Source organism: Poeciliopsis prolifica, unplaced genomic scaffold (genome assembly GCF_027474105.1).
Source record: "Poeciliopsis prolifica strain line A6 unplaced genomic scaffold, Auburn_PproV2 SCAFFOLD135, whole genome shotgun sequence".
In the NCBI taxonomy this organism is placed as follows: Eukaryota; Metazoa; Chordata; class Actinopteri; order Cyprinodontiformes; family Poeciliidae; genus Poeciliopsis; species Poeciliopsis prolifica.
Window position 1 is genome coordinate 362,286 of NW_026562510.1, and position 23,664 is coordinate 385,949.

At 41.5% G+C, this 23,664-nt stretch overlaps 1 protein-coding gene and 1 pseudogene across 1 annotated transcript; both read right to left on the reverse strand.

Moving 5' to 3' along the window:
• Positions 1-31: 31 nt before the first annotated feature.
• On the reverse strand, positions 32-15,283 carry ddx3xb (DEAD-box helicase 3 X-linked b). Its single transcript, XM_055025043.1, is given in 21 exon segments — positions 32-6,645; positions 6,721-6,845; positions 6,915-7,068; positions 7,160-7,277; positions 7,361-7,542; positions 9,288-9,432; positions 9,583-9,667; positions 9,669-9,725; positions 9,817-9,977; positions 10,056-10,154; positions 10,716-10,813; positions 10,902-11,037; positions 11,127-11,226; positions 11,671-11,784; positions 11,862-11,964; positions 12,067-12,182; positions 12,184-12,241; positions 12,522-12,581; positions 12,786-12,833; positions 13,317-13,368; positions 14,763-15,283. Coding segments are annotated over 21 exon segments (2,136 nt in total). The 5' UTR covers positions 14,808-15,283; the 3' UTR covers positions 32-6,565.
• A 1,813-nt stretch (positions 15,284-17,096) lies between these two features.
• Positions 17,097-21,880, reverse strand: LOC129355474 (sodium/myo-inositol cotransporter-like; annotated as a pseudogene).
• Between the last annotated feature and the right edge of the window lie 1,784 nt (positions 21,881-23,664).

Consider the following 23,664-nt stretch of genomic DNA (forward strand, 5'->3'; position numbering starts at 1 on the left):
GACGGCAAGAAGAAACCAACCCAGACACTGATCACATCTGCAAATCCAAACCTTTAATTGTGGTAAAATCGGAATAGTTGCACAGATTTTTTTTTTTCGTGCAGTGCTCTTCGTGCACACTTGCTAAACTAATACATAAAGCAAATACTAACTACCAGGCTGGTGCTTCTGCTAGATCACGTCGAGCGGTCTGGCCAATCAGTGATGAAGACAGCACTGGACTCCCAAAGTCTTTTAAATACACCCGCTAAAACAACAGTCATTCAGAAACACACCCCCACTTTTTTATTATTATTATTTAGATTGCAGTCTTTTTTGTTTTTTAACAGAGAAAGTCACAACAAAGTTGTTTTTGTGCAATTAGTTTGCTCAAAAAAACAGGAACCAAAAAAAAAAGTAAAAAAAAAAAAAAAAGTCAATTTTTTTTCCTGACTGGCCAGAAACTCTCCTGTGACAGCATCGATGCACTTGTTGCCTGAAAATATGCAAATCACAACAACGTAGCAATAGAACCACAGTCAATTCTGCGTGATGGAGACTTTAAAGACGGCCACTTGCCAAACATTCACAACGAGGGTATTAACAAGAAGAGGGAGAAGGGGAGTTACGATTCCAGAATAATAATTAAAAAAAAGTCCCTAAAAAGTAAAACTGACGAAGAGAATCTGGATACTTTTTTTGTACTGCATGTTACTTTATTTTTTACAAAATGGTCTTTAATCATAACATTTTATTATTCTTTTATCCAAACCTTGGCATATTTGGAACTTATTCAAATCCGTTTGCCAATCGGAGATCGTTTTATGCGAATATTAGCGACGGAGCCTGTCGCACAAACAGGTTGATGGATCATAAATATGACTTAAGGTAACCTGTGCGGGGTGTTTCACTTCATATGTCACGGTAACGTGCAACGCGACGACCAGTGCTTCACTTAGACGCAGTTCTTGGAACAATTGTGACTTTATTTCATTAACAGTGGAGGATATTTTGTGTTTAGAATTTTTGTGATAATAATAAAAAGGCTCTGGCCAAGACTTTTAATATTAACAGATGGCGATGGTAAGAAATCAACACTTTGGTTTTAGGGTGATCCTGAAGAAAAAAGTAAAGGAATTTCTTCGGAGGGACCTGAACGCCTCACAGGTTCCCGTCTTAAGTATGGAAATAAACGAGTGATTTTGGCACTCTTCAAAAGAAAGCACAAACTAGCACTTCCTGTTACAGTGACATAATGAGTGAGAAACCCCCACTCATTGCATCTTTTTTTTAACATTAAAAAGCTCACACTACCCCAGAAAAATAGAGATTTCTTTTTTTTTTTTGTCTCCACTCATACCAATGACATTCAACATTCAAGTGCCAGTGTTTTTGTTTACTGTCTTTTGGTCAAGTCACTTTGTAAAACATCAACTTTATGTATTTAGGCTTACAAAAATAAACATATCGCCCCAAAAATGCTTGATAAGTTACACAAACTAGCAGCGAAAGTAGACTCAGGAACACGGCTAAACAGTTGAATCCTACAGTTGCTGTTGACTGGAGCTCCACCTGGTCCCATGAAAATAAAAAACAAACAAACAAAAAAAATCCCCAAAGAAAATAAAAAGTTAAAAATAAAAACGGTTTCCTATCTGGAAGGACCTTTCCTTGCAACAAACACAAACCACATTAAACTGTGGGCAAACCTCGCCTGGCTGTGCTACACGACGGACACCTTCAGTCGGAAAACCTCTCAGAGGCGTGAAGGACGTGTGCTACATAAGACTCAACACAAACAAGCCTTAACCAAACAGTATTTTCTGCAAAACTCTGTTGATTTAAAGTCATTTTACAACAGGGAGGCCTGCAGGCCGCAGCAATGGGAGCATAGCACCATTAATTGTTCTTCATGTCTTTAAAAAAAAAAAAAAAGCACTCCTGCGAATAACTTAGAGGGCACAGAGTCATCAGCGTAAATGATGAGCGCATCAGGAACAAACAACCTTCTGCTCCTTTAGGGCTGGGTATTCACCACTAATATAAGGCATCGATGGGTTTTAGAAACGACAATAAAAAATTAAAGTGCTGGATTTGGGAATGAGAAGGGTTTTAGTCAAAACAAAACAACAGTGTTCTTGAAATGATCTGGATAAATTCGCTATATTCATATCTTACGCGCACACTCGATAACAGGGTGTGTGTGTGTGGGGGGAATAAATGCCTACGATGGCTTCTGCATAGGTACAGGTCAAGAGTAAACTCACAATACTTGTACATTTTGCAAGAACTGCAGTCAGCATGTTAGCAGTTTCAAATTAGCAAACGATACAACATGGGATTTGCAGGCGTTGAAATCTTTTAAAGTGCTAGATGTGTCGGTAGTGGTGCTGTAAATGATAGCGAGCCACTAAGAGTCGACCTTGTACGACTCCAATTGGGACTATAAAGAACGACCAAAGTCCCTGAAGAAATGTGGCGAGAAAGCCAAGAATCTGTTCAAATGGAACATTAATGGCACGAAATAATTTTACACGCTTGAGCAGCACCAGGATTAATTTGTGCCTGAAAGAGCTTGTGCCAAACGGCTGCTTTATTGTAGCGCGAGTGAAAAACCTACCAGTACTGAAAGTCATTGAATTTTGTAAAGTGGCGACACAAGAATAAAGTAATTTATATATATATATATATATTTTTTTTTTTGTACAAAAAGGCATTAAATGAGACTCACCAGCTTTGAAGATGGCGAGCTCTCTAAATGCCCTTCTGCTTGTTGCGATCGTACCTTGAGGTAGTCAATCTGTGACATTCACATGCAGAGATATAACATTTACACACCTACAGTTTCATATTGAGAGAGCAATAAGTTTGGACGTCATATCCAACTGAAAACATACCCAGCCCTAACCAATGTGTGAGTCAGTTATTCAGTCTTTACAAGGCACTATGCACGTTTTGGAAATTGGACAGTCCGTTGGCGCGCAGCATACCAACGGTTGTATTTAAATGTAGCAAAATAACAAGAAAAAAGTCTGAAACTAAAAATCAAGAAATGCGAGTACATAATCTAAGCAAGCAACAGAAATTAATTTCACTTTGGTAGAAATTTGAGTGCCAAGCAGTATTAAGGTTTGAGATTCGGGGCACAGTGGTAGTGAAGCATTGCTCTAGCTTGATTTATTTGGTAAATGCAACCAACAGTGAATTTTGCTCATGAGACGCACATGCATTGCATATCCGACTTCTATTGGACAGGAGTGGCCTATAAACACAAACGCTAAACATTTAACTTCCACTGTTTACAATTTAAAAGAAAATTAGTATATCAAAACATGCAGCTGCCAACAAAGTGCTTATTCCTTCATTGCCCTCTAGTGGTCAGTAGAAGGCACAGCAGCTTCTAGACCCTGCACTGTACTCAAAGAACGTGATCCAAGCATTTAGAACAATAAGTTTAAAGAACGTCTGCTTGGACGCAGCAGCCGCTTTGGATTCAAGTAACAAACACCAACAGCATCTCTACTCCGACAGCAAATATATCAACAGTGACACCGCTCACAGCAAGGTCAAAGTTCGAGGTTGGTAGTGGAGGACATTTCCAACAGCTCAATAGTGGTTCGGTTCTGGGAATTTCATCATTGTGGAAGACACGGGTTGAAGTCGGGCAGCTGCATGACAAAACTTCTGCATGTCGAGATGGCGACTAAGTGACTGGACATGCAACGGAAAAGAGTTCTGCTCACGCGGGAATTTTAAACTTGATTGTCATTAGCAACTTATTGTACCTTTACAGATCCTACCTCGGTGCTGGTTATTTGCTGAAGAAGTTTAATATGGAGACTATCAACCATTGCTGCGAGAAAAACAAAACCCTGATAGGCTAAAAACATCCGAGCATACCAAGAGTTGGTGCTCTTAATTTAATCAGACTTCATTAAGGTCTATTTATTTTTGACAAATGAAGCCGAGAATGCAACTTAAGTTTAGTTGTTTTTTTTTTTTTTTTTTAATTTATTTAATAAGTGGATATAAAGAGCAACTAATAAGACGAGGTGGAGTGCGACGTTGCATCCTGTAACAGCTGTCCTCTATTCTCAGCGGAAAACTCTTGTTTATCGTGATAAAGCCAACTAGTTTCCATTACATCCCGGCAGAGCAGATGTGAGGGAACTGGAGCTAAAGAATTACGCGTTTAAAAGAAACCGAAGAAAAATAAAACAAAAATAAAACATGTCTGGTATTTATCACTAAAGCCTGCTTTAGATTTAGAGCATATCTGCTCTGCATTTTTAACTCCTTGACCAAAAAAACAACAACACTTGCATATGTTTTATTGTCTTGGTCCGGCTTTGTCAGAGGCAGTGGGCAATTTAGGAAGTTATGAGCCCAAATTAATGAATTATGCTGCTGGAAACGTTACTCATCTCCATCCACCGCAGCTCTGAGCAAAGCCTTCCAGACACAGTCTGGTCCGTGTTGAGTGATCCGAGTTTTTCACGCCTCTAATCCGTCACATTTTCTGTGGAAATCCCTCTGGTTTCGCTTCAAGTTTGCAACTATTTACATGTTTTTGGGTTTTTTTTGTCGTTTTTTTGTTTTTGTTTTTTTAAATCAAGTAAACGAAGTGCAGATAATGTCGGCGCAGAGTCGGCTTTCTCCTAGAGATTTCCTTCTGCGACAGAGCCAAGCAGGACTTCCCCGGGGATGCCGCTTTTCCACCAGCACATTTTAGCAGCTCTGGTTCAGACTGCTTTAACTTTATCAGTTAAGACAGGGTTAAGGTTTAGCGGACACTTAAATTGAGCCTCAAAAAGAAGGTGAGGATGTTTTCAACCGACCTTTAACCCGCAGGATGGTAGCTTAGTTTGGACAAAAAGTCAATAATTTGCTCTCTCTGTGGCTATAATGTGCTCTGGAAATGCAGCATTTCGTCTGGAAGCCCCAGTTGTCACTACAGTAAAAAAATAAAAAATAAAATAAAATCAATTCCAATGCTTTACCTCAACAGATTTGAAGGACCGAACAAAGTAATAAAAAAAATAAAACTGGAAAGATTTATTTAAGATAAGGTTTTTTGTTTAACTCTCCAGGATAGAGTGAGCATGTTTTTTATTTTTCCTTTAACTTACTTTTGAGAGTTGCAGGAAGATTTTAAGAACAAAGACTGACGTTTGAGGTGGAAGCAGATTCAGTTTCCCAAAAGCACGGCGCCACTAAGAGTCGGAAAAAGAAAAAACTGTCAATTTTGGGCTTTAAGGTCTTGTTGATTTGTTTGACTTTAACATGACCAAGAAACTCCTGGATCAGATTTTGCTCAGTTAATGACACCGGAGGGCGACAATTAGTGACAAAGGCCGTGGGAAGCCAAGCTGCTAGCTCGAGTTTGAGCTCTGGATTTGACACGAAAAAAACAAGTATTCCCCCCCCCAAAAAACAAAAAACAAAAACAAACCTACAACCAAGTTGAGAAAAAGTTCAAATGTCTCTACAGAGGTTATAAGCTTCAGGGAAAGCTCATTTGGTGATTTTTTTTTTTGTCCTACCTCTAAGAGGACACAAGGAGTTTCAGCTCATTACGTCCGTTTTAGTTTTCGTTTTGTGTGTTTTCTTTTTAGGTTTTTTTGCCAAGGTTTGATTTAGTTCAAGCCTAGTTTGTCTCCGTCCAAACGGGAATGAAGAAGTGCGCGTTTAAACCCACACATGACGTTAAATACAGGAACCTTTAAAAACTGTACTTGCAGCCAGTTAGGTATTATAGTGAGAAAAGCAACATACATAGAGTTTCGATTCTTAAAGGCACAGTACAGAAACAAAAAGATTCTCTACATTGTTGGTTGGAGTTGAAGAAGTCAAGTTTGAACAAGCGCCTACTAGTGGGCAAAACTGACATTTCACCGGTTAGGGGGTTCAGTGGGTTCGGTTTGTCGTTTTCTTCGGCAGACATCAGTAACTCAAATGTTGATGCTTTGAAAAGCGGAAAAACTCCAGGTCAGAAATGAAGGAGAACATAAAGTTCCTATGTCGGACATTTTGCCTTGCCGTCTCGCCCAGCTCCGCGTTTTACAAAATTTTTTGGCCGGTGATTTACAACATGGCCATGCGCTTAAATACAAAGTTATACAGGGAGCCTGCCTGACTGGTAAACATGAAGCTAAAACTCAAATCTAAAGGTCACAAAACTAAAAAAATAAATAAAAAAAAAAGAAAGAATGTTGCCCTGCCTATAGATGTCTGTAAATCGTCCTGTATGAGGGGCTTTGAGAACAACTCGAACATTGTCAGGAAGTAACAAAACAAAATCCTTTATAAAAGTGGCCACCTTTACCAGGAGAGATCAAAAATGTAAAGGGAACAAAATGAAGATGGAAAGCACGAGAGAATCTAAAGCTAATAAAAGACATGACTGACTGGGACTAGAAGGAGGGGATATATAAATGAGTATAAATAGTTTAATAACATGCATGTAGGTTCCAGGGAATAGTAGAGGTGACGAGACGGGTGGGATGTGGATGACATGGTCGGGGAGAAATGATGGAAAAGGAGTCAAAGGAGGAAAGAAAGATGAGTAGAGATGGAATGGAGACACCTAGTTTCCCCACCAATCCACTTGAGAGTGGGAGTAATTTCCTCCGTAGCCGTCGCTTGTGTAGAAGTTGCCGAAACCACCTGTTGACGTGAGCAAACACCTTATTCACCTGCGTGTCGTTTAAATCGCAGTGCACATGCCGCGACATTCTCTACCTCCTCCGAAGCCACGGTTTCCTCCGTGTCCCTGCTGGCTGCGTCCTCCCCGCCCGCCGAACCCGCCGGCGCTGCCCCCGGCAGCCGTCTGGCGGTAATCCCGAGCTCCGAAACCACCAGAGAACCTGTTGATGACGCGGAATTCAGCACAGCTTTCTGACGATTTTATTACAAAACGACGCCAGTATCCACACCTCTTAGAGCGCCCCCTGTTGCTACTCTTGTGCTGGTGTTCATAGGCCAGGCTCTCCAGCCATGAAGGAACCTCCTGTTTAGCCTCTACCAGGATATCCAGCAGGTCCTTTGTGATGTTCCCGTTTTTGTCGTTGAAGAATGACGTGGCCAGCCCTGCGGAGACCAGACAGCGCGCAGATTCATTAGAATTTGTGTTTGTTAGCCGGGAGCCGCAGTGAATCGGTTTTCAGAGCCGCTCGCTGACCCAGGTTTCCCACTCGCCCCGTACGTCCGATGCGATGGACGTACTCCTCTATGTCACTTGGAAGGTCGAAGTTAATAACATGTTTCACGTTGGAGATGTCCAGACCTCGAGCTGCAACCTGCAACCAACACAAGAATATCTCGATTATAAACCTGCAGCGCTCCCTCACTCTTTGAAAGCTGGCTTTCTTGCTTTACTGACCGCCGTGGCGACCAGAATGGGGCACTTTCCCGATCTGAACTGGTTCAGTGCCTCCTCACGGTCTCTCTGGGAGCGGTCGCCGTGGATACTGGTGCAGGCGTAGCCCTCCCGGTACAGGAAGTCCTCCAAGGCGTCGGCTCCTTTCTTGGTCTCCACGAAGACGAGGGTCAGGGAGTCCTTACCTGGTCAGCAATGACAAAAACAAACGAGTTAAAAACTAGAATTGAACTTCAGGTGCCAGGAGAGATTAATGTAAATTAAACAGAACTTCAAGGCTGATGCAACATAACGCAGACCTTGAGCTTCAGAACTGTGCGCCAACATTCATTTTATGGCCATAAATGAAACAAAAACATCTGGCGGTGATGTGAAAACATGTTGCTGTGAAAGACTTGTGCTCAAAGGTAACAAGTGAAATTTGGATCAGTTAAATGCATCACACCGCTAATGACAGAGGTCCAACACGTTTCTGTCCTCTTCGAGATTCTCCAGGACATTTTAGCCCATTTTATAATCGGGTGGGTATGAAAGTTCCACTGAATTCATTTCAGATTGACTACAGTGGTCAGGCTTTAGGATATGAAACCTGCTAAAAACCACCAGACGGATACCTGATGGACCAAAGAATGGATGAAGACCAAATGGTGGACAAACGATTGGGCAGAAGACCAGAGACTGGTTTATGATTGAAAAGATACATGGATGCATGAAGGACCACAGGACAACAAACAGAACGGACAAAAGAACTGTTAACGCACAGCTGGGTTCATCTTTTAGGTAAGGGGATGCAGACTAACATTTGGAAACAAAGATTTCACATTCTGCTCTTGGTCCCCGTAATTTTTTTCAAACGTGGAAAACAATGAATTTGTTTTTGGAGCCCTGCCAGATGAGGGTCTCCCAGTCTGTGGTGTGATACACACAGGCTTACAGAGTAATACTGAGCATCACATTAAAGAATTAATGCTTTTTTTCATCAACAATAAGATGTGCAGATCAAAATAATGTGGGAGTTTTCATGCAGGAACTATTAAAGCCATTGATTGCAAGACTTGGTCCAAAGTGCTGAAGGTTTTCTCCATTAAAAATCACTTGTTTGCCTAAAATGACCCCTGATCAGCAGCAAGGAACCATCATCACGGCCAGATTCTCTCCATCAAGGCTACAGGTCTGACATGAAGGTACCACAAAAACACAAAGTGCATAAAGATGCCACGGCATCTTTAAAAAAGGAAAACGGGCTTGTGTATTTCAGTACATGAGATGGTACACAAAGCCGAAATTAAATGAAGAAACGATTCTCCATCCAACAAAAACGTATATAATGGGGGTCAAGCAAACTTATGCAAAACATGAAATGACAGATTTAGAAACGTCTTAAGTGTAGATCTTACCAGGTTTCTCTACGTTGTCTCCAGTATTGTCCTGTACCTCGTTGGGGATGACTTGGGATAAAACCACATCAAAGTTTTACAACTATTCCTAATCCGAGTCAGCGTTAATGCCTCAACTGCACTAAATTAGTCAAAGGAAATACATTTTCTCCCCTACCGCAAAAAAACCAACATCTTTGTCTAAATTTTAACTTAGCCACTTATGACTGTGTGAGTGTATGTTTCTATTATTAGAGATGCTACGAAGGGAAAACGCGTGAAAAACAGTGTTGACGGTAAAAGTCGTGGTGGCTAGCTAAGACAAAATGTGCAACAATGCAATGGAGTGAGATGGGATAAATACGACACGATTGCAAAAAGACACACAGCACAGTTTGTTTATGTGTGCTAGAAAAGTCAGAATGCTACATTTAGGCAGATATGCAATCAGTGCAAAATGGTGTCTGAATATTTAGAGAAGAAATTAGAAAATCCTGCTGCGTTTACTCTTACATCCTCATGCAAAACTTCCCATCCTAATAAATATTTCTAACCTGTAGCACTGAGCAGATCCAAGAGGAAAGATCTCTTATCGCTCTCTTCAACCCACACCACCTTCTGTGTGATGTTCTCCGAGGTGGAACCCACTCTGCCCACTGCCAGGAAGATGTAATCCTCCAGAAAATCCCTCGCCAGGATCTGCAGAGGAAGCAAAAGCGTCATTTCATCAGGCTACTTTTTAAAAGGAACTTAATGTCTTGCCAGCTTCCTGTCCTGAAGTGAATTCCGTTCTGGCAGCCGTTCAGGAGCTGGCAGGAGAGCTGGGAACTGGAGTCGCAACAAACACACCTGGATCTCTTTAGGAAACGTAGCGCTGAACATCAAGGTCTGTCTGATGCCTTTGTGCGGCATGGTGTCCTGCTCCACGATGCGTTATCTGTGGTTCAAAGCCCATGTCCAGCATGCGGTCCGCCTCATCTAGCACCAAGTAGCTAAAGGAAAAAAAAAAAAAAAAAAGTTTGAGCAAGGGAAGCATCCAGAACGTCTTTCATCTTCCACTTCTTCCGTCGGGTCACGTCTTACTTGCAGTAGTCCAGTCCAATCTTGCCTCTCTCCATCATGTCCACCAGTCTGCCAGGTGTTGCGACCAGCAGGTGGCAGCCTCTCTCCAGGTCTCTAATCTGCTGGCCAATGTCTGCCCCGCCGTACACCACACAGGGACGCACTCTGGAGCGGTACGAAAACTGCAACGCAAAACAGAAGTCTTTCTTCATTTTCTACCTCTGGCCTCGCTGTAATTTGTGAGCATAATGTTTACGTGCCTTCCTGGCTTCGTCGTAGATCTGCAGCGCCAGTTCTCTGGTTGGGGCCAGTACCAGGGCGATGGGGTACTGCTTACGCCGGCCATACTTCCCATTTTCCTAAAACAGCCATCACAGAATGGGAACGTCACATTCACATAGGGCTTCAATTTGAATGAAGCCCGATTTGTGCTACATAATGTCTTTTATTATTTATTTAGTTTTTGCAAATATGATTTAATCAACAAGAATCAAAAATATGGTCCCCATCTTCATTTTGGGGGATAAAAGTCATTTTGTAACACACAAATATAAAGGCTCCATCCTGGAACTTCTGCATGCAAAAACCTAAAAAGCAATTAATTGTGTTAACATTTTTGCTTTCTTCCTTATTAAGCTTATATTTGACGGTCTATTGGTGGCAGCCACGCTGCTTTGCAGTTTTTAATCACTCAGTGATAGATGGAACAATCAAGGTTTCATTTTAAATACAGCAGGAGTTTTTACTTTCCAAAAAAGAGGAACATTGTTCAGAGCTGTGGGCAGAGGGACTTTCTCCAGCAGTTACAAAAAGTATGACGAGGTTTCTGTGGTCCAACTGTACAGGAAGGCTCGTCACTACGGCTTTACATTCAAAGCTGAGTGAGTTTTCATCTTAGTGTGGGAACTAGCTTTTCTGACCTGTCCTGAGGCTTTGGCTGCATTCAGAGCTTCTCCTGGTCCGTCTGTGTAGATCTGGCTGAGAATTGGAAGCAGGAATGCGGCCGTCTTTCCAGATCCTGACAACACATGGTGACATTTATACCACATCACAGTTTGGGATCTCAATCTAGAGCAGATTTATGTCCTATTTCGTGTTGTTGTTACCCGTCTGTGCGCAGGCCATGAGGTCTCTCTTGGATTTCACGATAGGAATGGCGTATTTCTGCACTGGAGTTGGTCTGGTGTAGCGGCTCAGAGCAATATTGCCCATGACAATCTCACCCATGTCGACATCTTGGAACTATTAGAACAGGAAACGAGAAAATTACACGTCCAGATGTGGCAGGATCCTGGTTAACGTCTGATTTGATGTGAGCGGTGGCGGCGTACACTCTCGATGTGATGAGGGCTGTTTTGTCCTGTAGCCTCAACGGGAATGTCGTCGTATTTCTCAAAGTTGATCCCGGTGTTGCTGCCGGAGAACAGCTCACTGCAGAGACGGGGACCAGAGAAATATTCACATACTTTGAAACCTTTCTGCAGCTGAGCTGACACGACTCAGCTCAGCAACTGGACGTTGCCGCAAGACGACAATAAGCAGTCGTTAAAAAAAGATGATGAAGCATCATGTTTTTAAATGACTTATCACATCAACAAACTTATTCATGTGTGATTTCAATTGGGTTTCTTATTGAATGGAAACAATGCAATTGAAAAATTTAGTTTTTTCAACAATATTGACAAAGTCTTGCAAACTTTTGTAATACAAATGCAGTTGGTTCCTGTGGTTAAATAGTTCAGGTCCACAGCAGTATTCTTAAGTAATATTGACCTAAAACTGAATGTTTTATTCTCCCCATTTAAAAAAAAAACTGTGTTGCCACCAGGAACACCTCCCCTCCCACAGGAAGTGCAGCTGTTTCTGCAGACTCACTGCTCCAGTCGTTCGTTACGCGGCAGCGGCTTGGACCAGTCGCCATCGTCCCTGGACTCCTCCACCCAGCGGCTGTTTCCTCCTCCGCCACCACTGAATCCGCCGTGATCGAACCTGAGCACCGGGAACAAATTGGAAAGTTTGGGGTTTTCTGATTCAACGGTGTGTCCGAAAGCGGTTGCGTTGCTCACCTTCCTCTGCTGGCGTTGCCTCTGTCGTTGAAGAACGCAGACTTTCCACGGTTGTTGCCAAAGCTGCTGTAGGCGTCTTTGGCCGTGTTCCAGCCACCGGCATCTAAAAAGAGACATTAAAAAAAAAAAAAAAAAAAAATTATTCAAATTTCCTATGGAAACGTTTCACTATGTATTTCTGCGTCACAGCTGGTGTCAAACCCACCGAAGCTTATGGGTTGCGCGGGGTTAATGGGGTTGAACGCCCCGCCCCTGTTGCCACGGTAACCGCCTCCCGCAACACCGCCTCGCCCACGCTCCATGCGTGGCGGGCCACGGTTTCGTATGCCGGTTGTCATGGTAGCCGTTAACAAAGTTGTTGCGCCCTGCGTCCCAACCGTCTGAGGCGAGAGAAAGAGGGAAATTAAGGAATAATACAACAAGTATTGCGTCAGCAGGCTTATGATCAGGGGGAATACTCATCAAAAAAATGGTCAAGTCAAAATTATTTTTTGTATTTTGACAAGTTAGATGCACTTTAAGTAAGTTGATAGAAGAAAATATGAGATTTTCTTCAAGTTCTGCATCATCAGGTGAAATCTAAAGATAATTTCACTTGTCCCGCAGCTTACGTTTTCTACAACACATTTGTGGTGAGGTTAACACTCAAGAGTTACTCACAGTTTGCTGCAGGCGCTATGGTGTACCCCCCGGGTCGTCCAGCAGCAAAAGCATTTCCCACTGCACACGACAAGATGGTCAGCAACACAAAAAAACATTTCAACAACCACAAAGATTTCCTGCAGATTTTACACAAAAGTCTACAAATCCACAGCTAAAATAAACCAAGACGCTCACTAAAAAGCTTAATTCACACTAATGTGACAACCGTCGCTGACAAAACGTGAGGGTAACACACTCCTGCGTAAATCTTGCTTTTCTCACCGTTCTTGGATGCGTCTTTGTTCCGTAAATGTGGAGGAATGTATCGCCCTGGACAAACACAATCACAAAGCATTGTTTACGAGCGCATGCTGTTCCTTTCGGTGGATAAGGAAAGTTTTTACACCGCTGCTAGCTAGCCAGGTTTGTAATGTAAAAAGAGAAGACCATTGTGTATCAGCTCTGAACTTCCGTCCATGTAAACTGAACAACGCAAGTCTTTTAGAGTGGAATAAACAAACGTTGACAGGACATGTACATCTTTACAAAGAGGAAACGGGTCTGTTCAGAATTAAGCACCTGATTTAAGCTCATTAAATAGGAGTAACACCAAATAATGTTTGGCTATTCTAACTGGCTTTTAAACTTAACTTTGGGTCATTACTAAAAACAGTCCTTATAAAAGGAATCAATTTGGAAAAACAAACTGATTTATTTGTTTTCCAAATTAAGCAGAGTTTGTTTCACTGTTCGTTTTTAACCAAGGTGAAATAAAAAGCAGAGAACGGCAACAAAGACACGTCTACGTCTTACTGTTAGTACCTCCGCCTTGTCCATCTGGAGCACTCAAGTCTAGGACAGCGAGCTGGAGAACCAGAACAGAAACACATGAGCGCATTACACAACCACTAACACTATAAACTCAAATGCTGATGACAAAACGTTACAAAAATAACAACAATGAAGAACTATTAAATGTAGACATGCTCTCACATCATCAACCAAACTTTTATTTCATTACCCAGATTTGGTGACAATGGACAGGATCAGAAAGTCATATGAAACAGTGTGACAAAGGCTTCAAGAATATAATACATTTAATTATGACCAAGTCTAACTATATGTAAAATGATCTCAATTTTCTAACTATTGGGCTCCAAAATTCATCAAACTGTGGATATGAAAGTTTGCACAAAGTAGGAAAGTCAAAAATGATGGGAGAAAATGATGTACAGACACTTTGCACACTGCATATTTGTGTTCACTATTCTAATACTCAAATTTTGAGCAAAAAACATGCTTTGCACTTATGCACATTATATTCATTTTCTTACTAATTTTATAGTTTACATTTGTGAATTCCATCACATTCAAAAGATGAAAAATATGCAAGTTTTATCTCAAATTAAACTTATTGTAATCAATATTTCTGCAAACTCTCTCTAAATTAACTTATTTCACACAGTTCAATTCAATAAAAAAAATAGACTGGAAAAAAAAACTTAATAAATCTCATTGCTGCTGCAGAATGAAAGAGTCTGTACAAATTGTTCCCATTGCAGCTTCCCATTCATTTTGCATCCTCGCAAGTGTTGAAAACGTGTGTGTTTGCAAACAAATAAACATTCAGAGGGCTTTTTAGAGTCAAGATATTATTTAAGTACATGCAGTACTTTTCTGTTGCTATCCAAACTGCCTGACCAGACAGCGACGTTTTTGATGACGCAGAAGAAATTGACTGAACGGGTAAATACCATCAACACCACCAGGCTGGTTATAGTTTGAGCCACCAGGGTTTTGGGTGTAAAAGCCCGGCATTGTTGATTTGCAAGGCTCAATTTAGCTGCATTTTCTCGTACCTGCATTTTATCGCCGTATTAAGCTGCAACACAAACGCAGTGAACGTAACAGTTCGAAAGGTGCGTTGAATATGTTCAACGCGGAGACGCTGACGGGGTTAGAGCGATGCGTGGCTTCGCAAAAACAAATATTTTTCCTCAGTGATAAAACCTGCAATACTACAACCATTTTAATTGTTGGTTTTGTACAATACGAAGAGACGGCGCGGATAAATTCAGAGTTGTGGCGAAGTGTCTGAGCGGAGTCTCTTCCGAGTGAAAGATTCAAACGCACCCCGAGCTAGCTAGCGTGATAGCATCTCGCTAACGGTACCAGGCTAGCCGGCAAGCTAATGTTTATCCTCGCTGCTGTCCCACTTTCCAAGAACCACCTCTGACACGCCAAACTGGCACGGCTTACCTGCTGTTCTAGACCGTGGGCATTTTCGACGGCCACATGACTCATAACTATTGAATATGGCGGAAAAATGTTGGCGTTGAAAAAAGGACCTCTTTGTTTGCCGGGTTTTGATGTTTTGTTTTGGCTTCTTTGCCTCTAGCGGGTTTCTGTGGTTACGGCGAGTTGACACTTATTTCATTTGCCTACTGTTTCTATTGAACTCTGCAAAAATGCTGCGGTTGAATTTGAAGTGATGGTAAATTCCTCTGTTTAGGCGTCAAGGGTTGATACTTGATGCAAACCCAGCTGCGTCGGTTTGTTCTTCAGCTGAGGCAGAGAAGAAGCAGTCCGCTGTCGGTCAAGCGAGCAGCCTTAAAACGTACATACACATCCGGTACTTTCAAAATAAAAGGAGGTAAATGTAAAAGAATATATCAATTGTGAAAAAATCTAATTATGTCAATTAGTCAGTTAATTATACAATTAGCATAATAATGATATTATCTACAATTAGCGTAAATATTTTTGCTTTGTTTAAAAGTATCCGGCTTCTATACCTCTTGTTTACCTCTAAATGCAGCCAACTTGACAACACATCCAAAGTGTTATTATTTTTTTCTAGAAATCGCGAGATTTTCAAGATTTGTTCTCGCGATATTAACAACTTAAAATGAGATCTTGATTAGGCAATTTGCAAAAACTTTAATCCAATCAAATCGGTGTAAATATATGTATATTTGGAATGATGAATTCATGATTGCATTTTTGTGTTTTCGTTTACTCTCCAGGAGTAAACAGATAGACAGATATATAGATGTGTGCCCTTTAAAATACACATTAGAAGTTGTTTAATTAATTTTGTGGTTTGATACTCTAAATCTTGATTAACCGACCTTGTTCTGGTTTTGAATTTGTGACGTAGCTTTTGCTTTTTTGCAGCATATTGTTGTCATTCTCCTCCAAGACCTAATTTTAGTGCCTCAATTTAAGACTGAGACCTTTTTCTCTATTGAATATGGACCCTTTCATGATCAAGTCATCAAAGAGCCTGCAACTTAAGACATAGTCACAGTGTCTTGAAAATTTAGTCAGATTACTTATTGATAAGATTGATAAGATCTCAGTGCTTATCAGTCACAACATCTTACTGATGCTTCTTATGGAAACTTATTAATTGCTGCACCTCACTGCCAGAAAAAAATAAAAACTGAAACTCACCATGTTTCAGGGTTTGCTACTTATAGCATGAAATCAAATTGTCAGAAAAAAGAAAACAAAAAAAATTCTCAGAATCAAAGAGACAGGAAATAAACTGCATGGGTTTGATGTATTAAAATGAGATAAAGACCCTGCAGCAGACTGTTTTTGTTATGTATGTTATTAAATTGCATGAGATTGACCGTCACTCAGTGGCCTGGCTTGATGGGTTCTGATAACAACAGAACTCTCTTTTATAAATGTAAACACACACATTCGATTGCACACATCTAAGCAGCACCTGTAAAGCAAATGTTCAGACGTGTTACTTTTCCTGAGGTGAAAATCACTGAAAGTCAACCCTCAGGTGGACTGATGGGAAAGTTCTTCACTTATTTCTTTAAATGTAATTTGAATGGGGGATTTACTGGCACACATTCATAAAGCTCACCTCACCATCTCTCCCTAAAGAGGTGTTGCATTTTAAATGTTTCATTTGCTCGTCTTGCCGTTTATGGGTCAACCAAACCCAGTTTGTTCCAGGAAGTGGTTGAAATAAATGAAAAAAAAAAAAAAAGTCATGTTGCTTCCCTGCAACTTGTTGGTTTTAAACCACAAATACTAAGAGCGTGTGCTCAAGAGCATCTTATTCTCATAGTCAAGAACAAACCTAATCTAGGATGAGTTGGTTTTAAATACAAGAACCTTTAGAAAAGCTGGTTAACAACAATATTGACAGTGAAATTATGGAAAGCACAATGAATTCAAGAAGGTGACAACTGCTGGTGAGATTTCTCTGGAGGTGCCGTTGCAATGTAATGTTTCCATTTCATCATGTAAAGTACTCTGACTTGGCTTGTTGCTGAAAATGAGCTGTCCAATTTTCAGCGAAAGGGACTTGTTGTGCAAAAGTCAACAAGTAACTTTCCATTTCAAATCTGTAAGTTTCCACTGGTGCAGGAAGGTGTCCCATGATTGGCTGATGGGGTTTAATTGATGTCACAGGGGTTGTGTTCATATCCATGACATTTAATCGCTCTCTGTCAGAACATCCTTCGATATTTTCCATTTCCTCTGCTTCGCAGAACCCAGTCCAACCACTTATGTCTAAAATAAATAAAAATGTCAAATTTCAGAGCATGTACGCTCAACAAAGTGTTAAATTCAGTCTAATTTTATTGTGCTGGACATTCTGGAAAATATGTCAAAAGTTGTGAGCGATAGAAACAACATTTTAAATCATTTCAATAAAAACTACTAATCTGGGTTACAATTCACAATGATATTCAAATTTACATTCGTCAGGATAGGTTTTATAGTAAATACCTTGCAGATCATCAAATTTCATATTTGTTCTTAGAAAATTACACAGTCAAAACAGTTTTGAGTTTGACTTGGAATTATTAATATCTGAAGTGGTGTAAGTGTAACATATGCCACATTATGGTGTCATAACATTACTGTAAATTAAGGGACATAAGGAATATTTTAGGAGCAGTACCTCGTTTTAAGAGATTTTTTGTTGCCTATAGGGAGAAATACAAATAAAGAAAGATCCCAATCGCACAAATCAATACCAGTGCTGTGTTTAGTATGATTCTGATTCTGGGAGGTTCGTAAAGAAGCTTATTTACGATCCTCTCCTGCTCCTGAGCTGTAGCGACCTGGGTCTGCGGAGATTTCTTCCGGTGGCCACAAATACCCCCACAAACTTTCACAGAGTCTCCTCCTTCCCCCAATTGGGACTCCTTCCCCTCTTCCACATCCTTCACTTCTCTTCCATCTCCATCGCCCTCCAGCATAGGCTCAGCCATGTCATTCTGTCGTGATGACCGGGCTTCGATTATGTTCCCAGTGCTCGATTGAGTGTTTTCATCTCTACCATCAGTGCACATGAGCTTGTTTTGGTGGCCATGGAGCGTTTCTTCACCAACAACACCACCTCCGTTTCCAGTTGTGTTTGTTTTGTTAAGGTTTCCTTCACCTTGATCTATTGCTAGAGTGTTAAACTTCATTCTCTGCCTTAACCCCCAAAGAGTGGTGGTTCTGATTAGCTGTTCTTCCGGCGGAGACGTGCAGAGACTCACGATGACAGTCGTTATAGCTGATACCCAAAACAAGACGGCCGCCACATACATGAAATGGATTTCTTTGATGAAGGACGGTCGCTCATCCGGCTGGCCGCAGTACGGCTCTCTGTAAACCACGGCTAAGAGTAACCGCAGAGCGCCGAGAGCAGAGCCGACCACTCCACCCCAGAAGGCACCGGCCTCGGTGCAGCGCCGCCACAGAACACCGAGCAGGAACAGCGCCGCCACAGGGGGCGTTAAATAATCGGACACCTCTTGGATATAATAAAACATCTGCCCCCTTGCATTTCGATGACAACCGGCACCCAAGCAATGCTGAGGGCCACCATCAAGACGACAAAAAGCCTGCCGGTTATCACCAGCTCCTTGGGCGACGCGTCCTTCCGCAGCATTTTGTAAATATCCAGCGTGAATATGGTGCTCGCAGAGTTGAAGATAGAGTCCAAGTCGCTCATCAGAGCAGCAATCATGGCCGCCATCATCAAGCCGCGAAGACCGACGGGCATCACCGACATGACGAGGCGAGGGTACGCCACGTTGCTGCAGCCGGCGGCAGAACCGCATACCTGCATGCAGTGGTCTGGACTGATGCACGCCAACTGGTCAGGAAACAAGACCCTGGAAATCATTCCTGGAATTAAGAGAAACACACAAGAGGTTATGGATGATTCCAGCATCGGGATTTAGTTCTTCAAAATGCAATAAGATGTTTCTACCTGGCATGACCATGATGAACATGGGGAGGGTTTTGAGGAAGCCTGCCATGATGGTCGACCCTTTGGCATGAACAATGTTCTTTGCAGCCAGAACTCGTTGTACGATCACCTGATCTGCACACCAGTACCTGAAATGCATGTTTTTGAAGTTGTTAAAAAGGGAAGCAAAATTTGAAAAAGCAAGCAAATCATCCATTATTTAGTAAACTGGTCAAATCAAGCAAGCGCTGACTCTGGTTTGACACAAGAAATGAAGACAAATCACAAAACATGGCAAGCAAACAGTTTTCTTTTTTATACACTCTGTCTTTCATAGACGGTTAATTCTGCTTCAGTTGCTCATTGGGGTTGGATTGTGATTTAACAGTGGTTAAAGTTAGACTGTCTTTGAGAAGTTTGTGGTATAGGAATTAAATGTGAAAGAGAAAAAGTACCAGATTGAGGCGGGGGTCTGACCCAGCAAGAAACCAGGCCAGGGCATATCTGGATCGGTTGGGCCTCTCAGGATTTTCAGAGCATTTGGTTTTGGGTGGAGATGATGCTTACAGGATTCAGAATATGTCAGATTAGGTGAAGACAGCAGAATGGCAGTGATGTTTGGACTGGCCTGCATGTACTTTTCTTTTAGCCCTAAAATGGACAAAAGAAGGCGAGCATTAGCATGCACTGCTGCAGCTGTAAATTAATTTTTTTTTTAAATGTAGAAATCTGTGGGAAAAGTGACAGAAACAAAACCTTCAAGGCCTCCGACTTTGGCGAAGCCGATGCCTGTCAGACAGAGCGCTCCGACGATCATCAGTATTGCTTGGACTGTGTCTGTGTAGATGACAGCGACCAGACCTCCAGTGACGGTCAGCGCAGCTGTCATGACGATGAGGACGATGATGGAAACATAAAGGTTCCACCCTAAGGACTCCTGGATGAACAAGGCACCTGAATAGAGGTCCACAGACAACTTGGTGAAGATGTAAAGCACCAGAGTCAAAGCTGCAAAATACACCTTCAGGCGCTTCCCTCCGAATCTCTTGGACAGGTACTCTGGCATGGTGTAGACATGGCAGTGAATGTACACAGGGATGAACACCCAGCCCAGTAACTGAAGCAGCAGTAGAGCGTTGAATTCCCACGCAGCCACGCTAAACCCGCTGGCAGCCCCTGACCCGGCCAGTCCGATGAAATGCTCCGTTCCAACGTTGCTGACGAAGAGAGACGCTCCCACGACGAACCAGTTCATGGAGCGACCAGCCAGGAAGTAGCCGCTCACAGTGCCTGCGTTGGATTTTCGCATTGCCGCGAAGCCGATCCCAAGCACCAAGATGAAGTAAATCACAATAACAGCAATGTCTGCTGCTTCCATGGTGGCTTTGTTAGCCATGGTTGAAGACTTTTTAGAATCGCTTCGATGACCTGTGTTTTGAGCCAATCAGACACAGTTTTAATCTGCATTTACAATAACAATGACCTAAGATATAATTTTCAGAATCACGTCTAAGAATATGATTTTGTAATTAACTTCTGATCTGCAACTGATCTGTATTCAGTAGTTGGTGGCTCGCTTTGGAAAGTCGGTGTGGCTTGACATTTTTCAGCTCACAGAAAGGTCGGTGGACGGTTTCAACCAATGAGATCTCAGGAGAAAGTTCACATCCTGCAAGAAAAAAAACAAACAAAAAACAGGATTTAATAGTGCATTGTGTTGGTTCAAGCGTTGCACCAAACACTTCATTCTAATCCTATGATGTGAACCAATAGTTCAATACGGTTTCTCAGTCATCTTATTACCAGTGGCATGGTGTCGATTTGGAAAGTAACTAAAGTCACAGTTCATATGACTTTGTCTTTTGACATAAAAAAATATGAAGTAAATATTAAAAAAACAAATTGTAGCTGTTACTTTTTTTACTTTGTTACTCTACAAACTGAAACGCCAAAGCCGAAAGGAGCACAAATTACTGATTACACAATGGTGTGACTCTTTGAAATCATAATATGAACACTTTGGGGTTGCCGCTCTGCTATTGGAAAAAAGATCAAAACAAGTCAACGGAAAGTGAAAACTTTGTGGTTTGTCAAATAAGATCACACCAGATTATTAGCATCTGGTTTTCCTGCAGATGGGCCCACTCTGCAGTCTCACAGCAAATCCAACTGCAACAGAATTAAAACCAGACTGAATGAAGGGTTTGCCTTCGCTAATTACCTCAACTCTAAGTGCCACTTCTTGAATTTACAGGCTCAAAAAATTGGTTTATTTAGATCTGGAGCTTTAGAACCGACCTCAGGTTTGTAAACGGTATCCTCGTACAGGAAATGCTACCAGGTGGACATACTCGCCATGAGAGATGATTTGTAGAAAATCGGGTCAACTGACCAGGAATATGCACTGAAATGAGAGTGTATATTGAGAAATTTTCCACACTTCTGGAAGATTTCGGAGTGGATTTTCCAGAAATACGTTTCTGTGTTTGCAAACGCGGCTCCAGTTACAGCAACACCCAAACGTTTTCTCTGCTGTGAAGGTTTTCAGTAGCTACTGTCAACACTTCTCAGTTGCATGAGAATGAGTGTTGGATTTCCGCGCTGCAGCGAAGCTCGGGGCCAGTGTTCAGAAGACTTCAACTGCAAAAGTCTTGAAATTAAAAAGGTGCAACATGTTTCTGAAATAAGCAGCTGTTTGTAACTAAAACACTTAGGAACTCAGGTCAGTATCAAAGATGGGTATGATGGCATGAATCTAAAAAGAAACAAACACAACTTAAAATAGAATAAATATCGTTGGGACTTCTTATGAGTTTTACCAAACTAAAAAAACCTTTGTCTTTGACAAAACATGCATCTTCTGCACATTATAATCAATTAAAATGGCCCCTGTTTGGTTTTTTCAGCTTAAAGTTTCATGAACATCCACCAACTCACACGTCTGATTCAAATTTGCTATTTTGTTGCACTGGAATTAACTTATATGAGACTTACCCTCGTTTCTGTTGCCTCCAACAGGTTGGCTTTTAATGCATAGTTCACAGGTGGAGTGGTTGGAGCCCCTGTGCGCCGGGAACTGCCGGGTCCCTCAGGTTATAAGGAGAAGAGCTCCACCCACGGCAGCAGCATCGTCGCCTGAGTTGGCTGTGGGGATGGGGTGGGAGGAGACCCACGTCGCTGCAAAAACCGAGAAAACTTTCATTTACTTCTGTGGTCAGGAGAGTGAACGCAAACGGAAAACCCCCTCATGGCCTTCACGTCACTAAAAAAAAGTTCAAATTGAGTCACTGCCAGTCACAAGCACAGCTGTGCACTGTGCACGCTCCTCTGCTAGGAACAAAAGTTACACATAACGTCCAAAACAGGTGAGTCCTCAGAACGTGAAACTGCCTGACGGGTCACTGATCTGCAACGCTGCACGCATGTTTGCGTGATTCTTACATGTTTGAACTTTGCATTCATGCATTTGAATTTTTCTTTCTCGTTTTTTTCCCCCCATTGGACGTCGATATTTCTTCTGCACCTGCCTTTGCATTCTTAAAGGGTCTTTATTTATACTATTGGCTTTGATACCAATATTCAACAGCCATGGAAAAATCCTTAACATGGTGTGGAACGTCCTGTTTCTGCACACAACACCATGAGTTTGCAGTTTAGTTTAGTCAAGATCACAAGACAGATGAGGTTGCAGGTCACTGCATCAGAGCTAAGAGTTGATGATCTCAAAATCTGGGATATTTTGGAATTATCTTGAATTACATAAAACATAAGTTTCAAGGATTTGCTTGCATATGGAGTAAGGACTTTGAGCAAACACATTCCAAACTCAAATAAAGGGAAAAAAAACTCTAATATATCCCATAGTGGTTGTTATAGGTTCTACCGGCAAACCCAGGCTTGTTTCTGAGCCTCTTTTCCTTTGCAAAATCTAGAGATCAGAGATTTTATTTATTTATTGCCGTTATATGTTTTTCATTCTTCTTTCAAGGCATTTTGGCTGTTTTTTTTAATCATATATCTCCAAATTAGTTCTCAGATTAGCCTAAAGTAAAAAAATTACAATGTTGTGTCCCATCAAAAACCATTAAAAATCTAATTTTTGAGCCCACAATTAGATTCTGATGAAATAAGATTACTGGCCACTAATCATTCATTTTCACATTTGACCACCAGGAGGCGCGGTGTCCTCGTTTTTCTTTTAATTTTGTTGGTGGTACTGGTCAGAAACCAGAACCAAAACTCAAAAACTCCATCTGACCTGCTCCAACACTCAACAGGTTTCTAAAAGCAAAGAATGTTTGCGAATGAACATTTCTCCTCCCTACATGATCCTGATCATTTCATCTATTAATCTCAATGTAGATTATTGCCGTTCCACATCTGGGCCTGTAGATGGTGATAATCTCATATTAAATGAAGAGAAATTATTTAGAATATTACTGTGTCTGAGGCTTATTTGGACTCTTGTAGGTCGATTACTTCTGTGCAGAACAAAACTACAGTTTGAAAATGACTGAAACCTTGGACTTGTGGATTGATTGGAAACTATAAACCCATCTATATGTGTGTGTGTGTGTTTATTTCACTACAGGCTTTGAGCAACTTGTCAAATGCAAGGAGTGGCAATGCTTTTTTTTTTCCTTTTTCTTCACCCATCAAAAATTTATGGACATATTTTTGTTTGTTTGTTTGTCGTGGTAAAAGCACTGAAATGAAATTTAAGGAAGAGGCAGCGTCAATCACATGTGCAGAGACGGCCTTCCCTGCTGAGAAAAACAAAAACAAAAAAAAGGCATCACATCAGAAACAGTTGCATCCTTCAGCAACGCTGCAAATCCTCAATGCCTCTGCTGGGATGATTGACAGACACAAACAGCGAAACACGACTACTTTTGTACTCTGAGCTGATAGACGTGGACTTCAGACTAATAAGCCTAATAA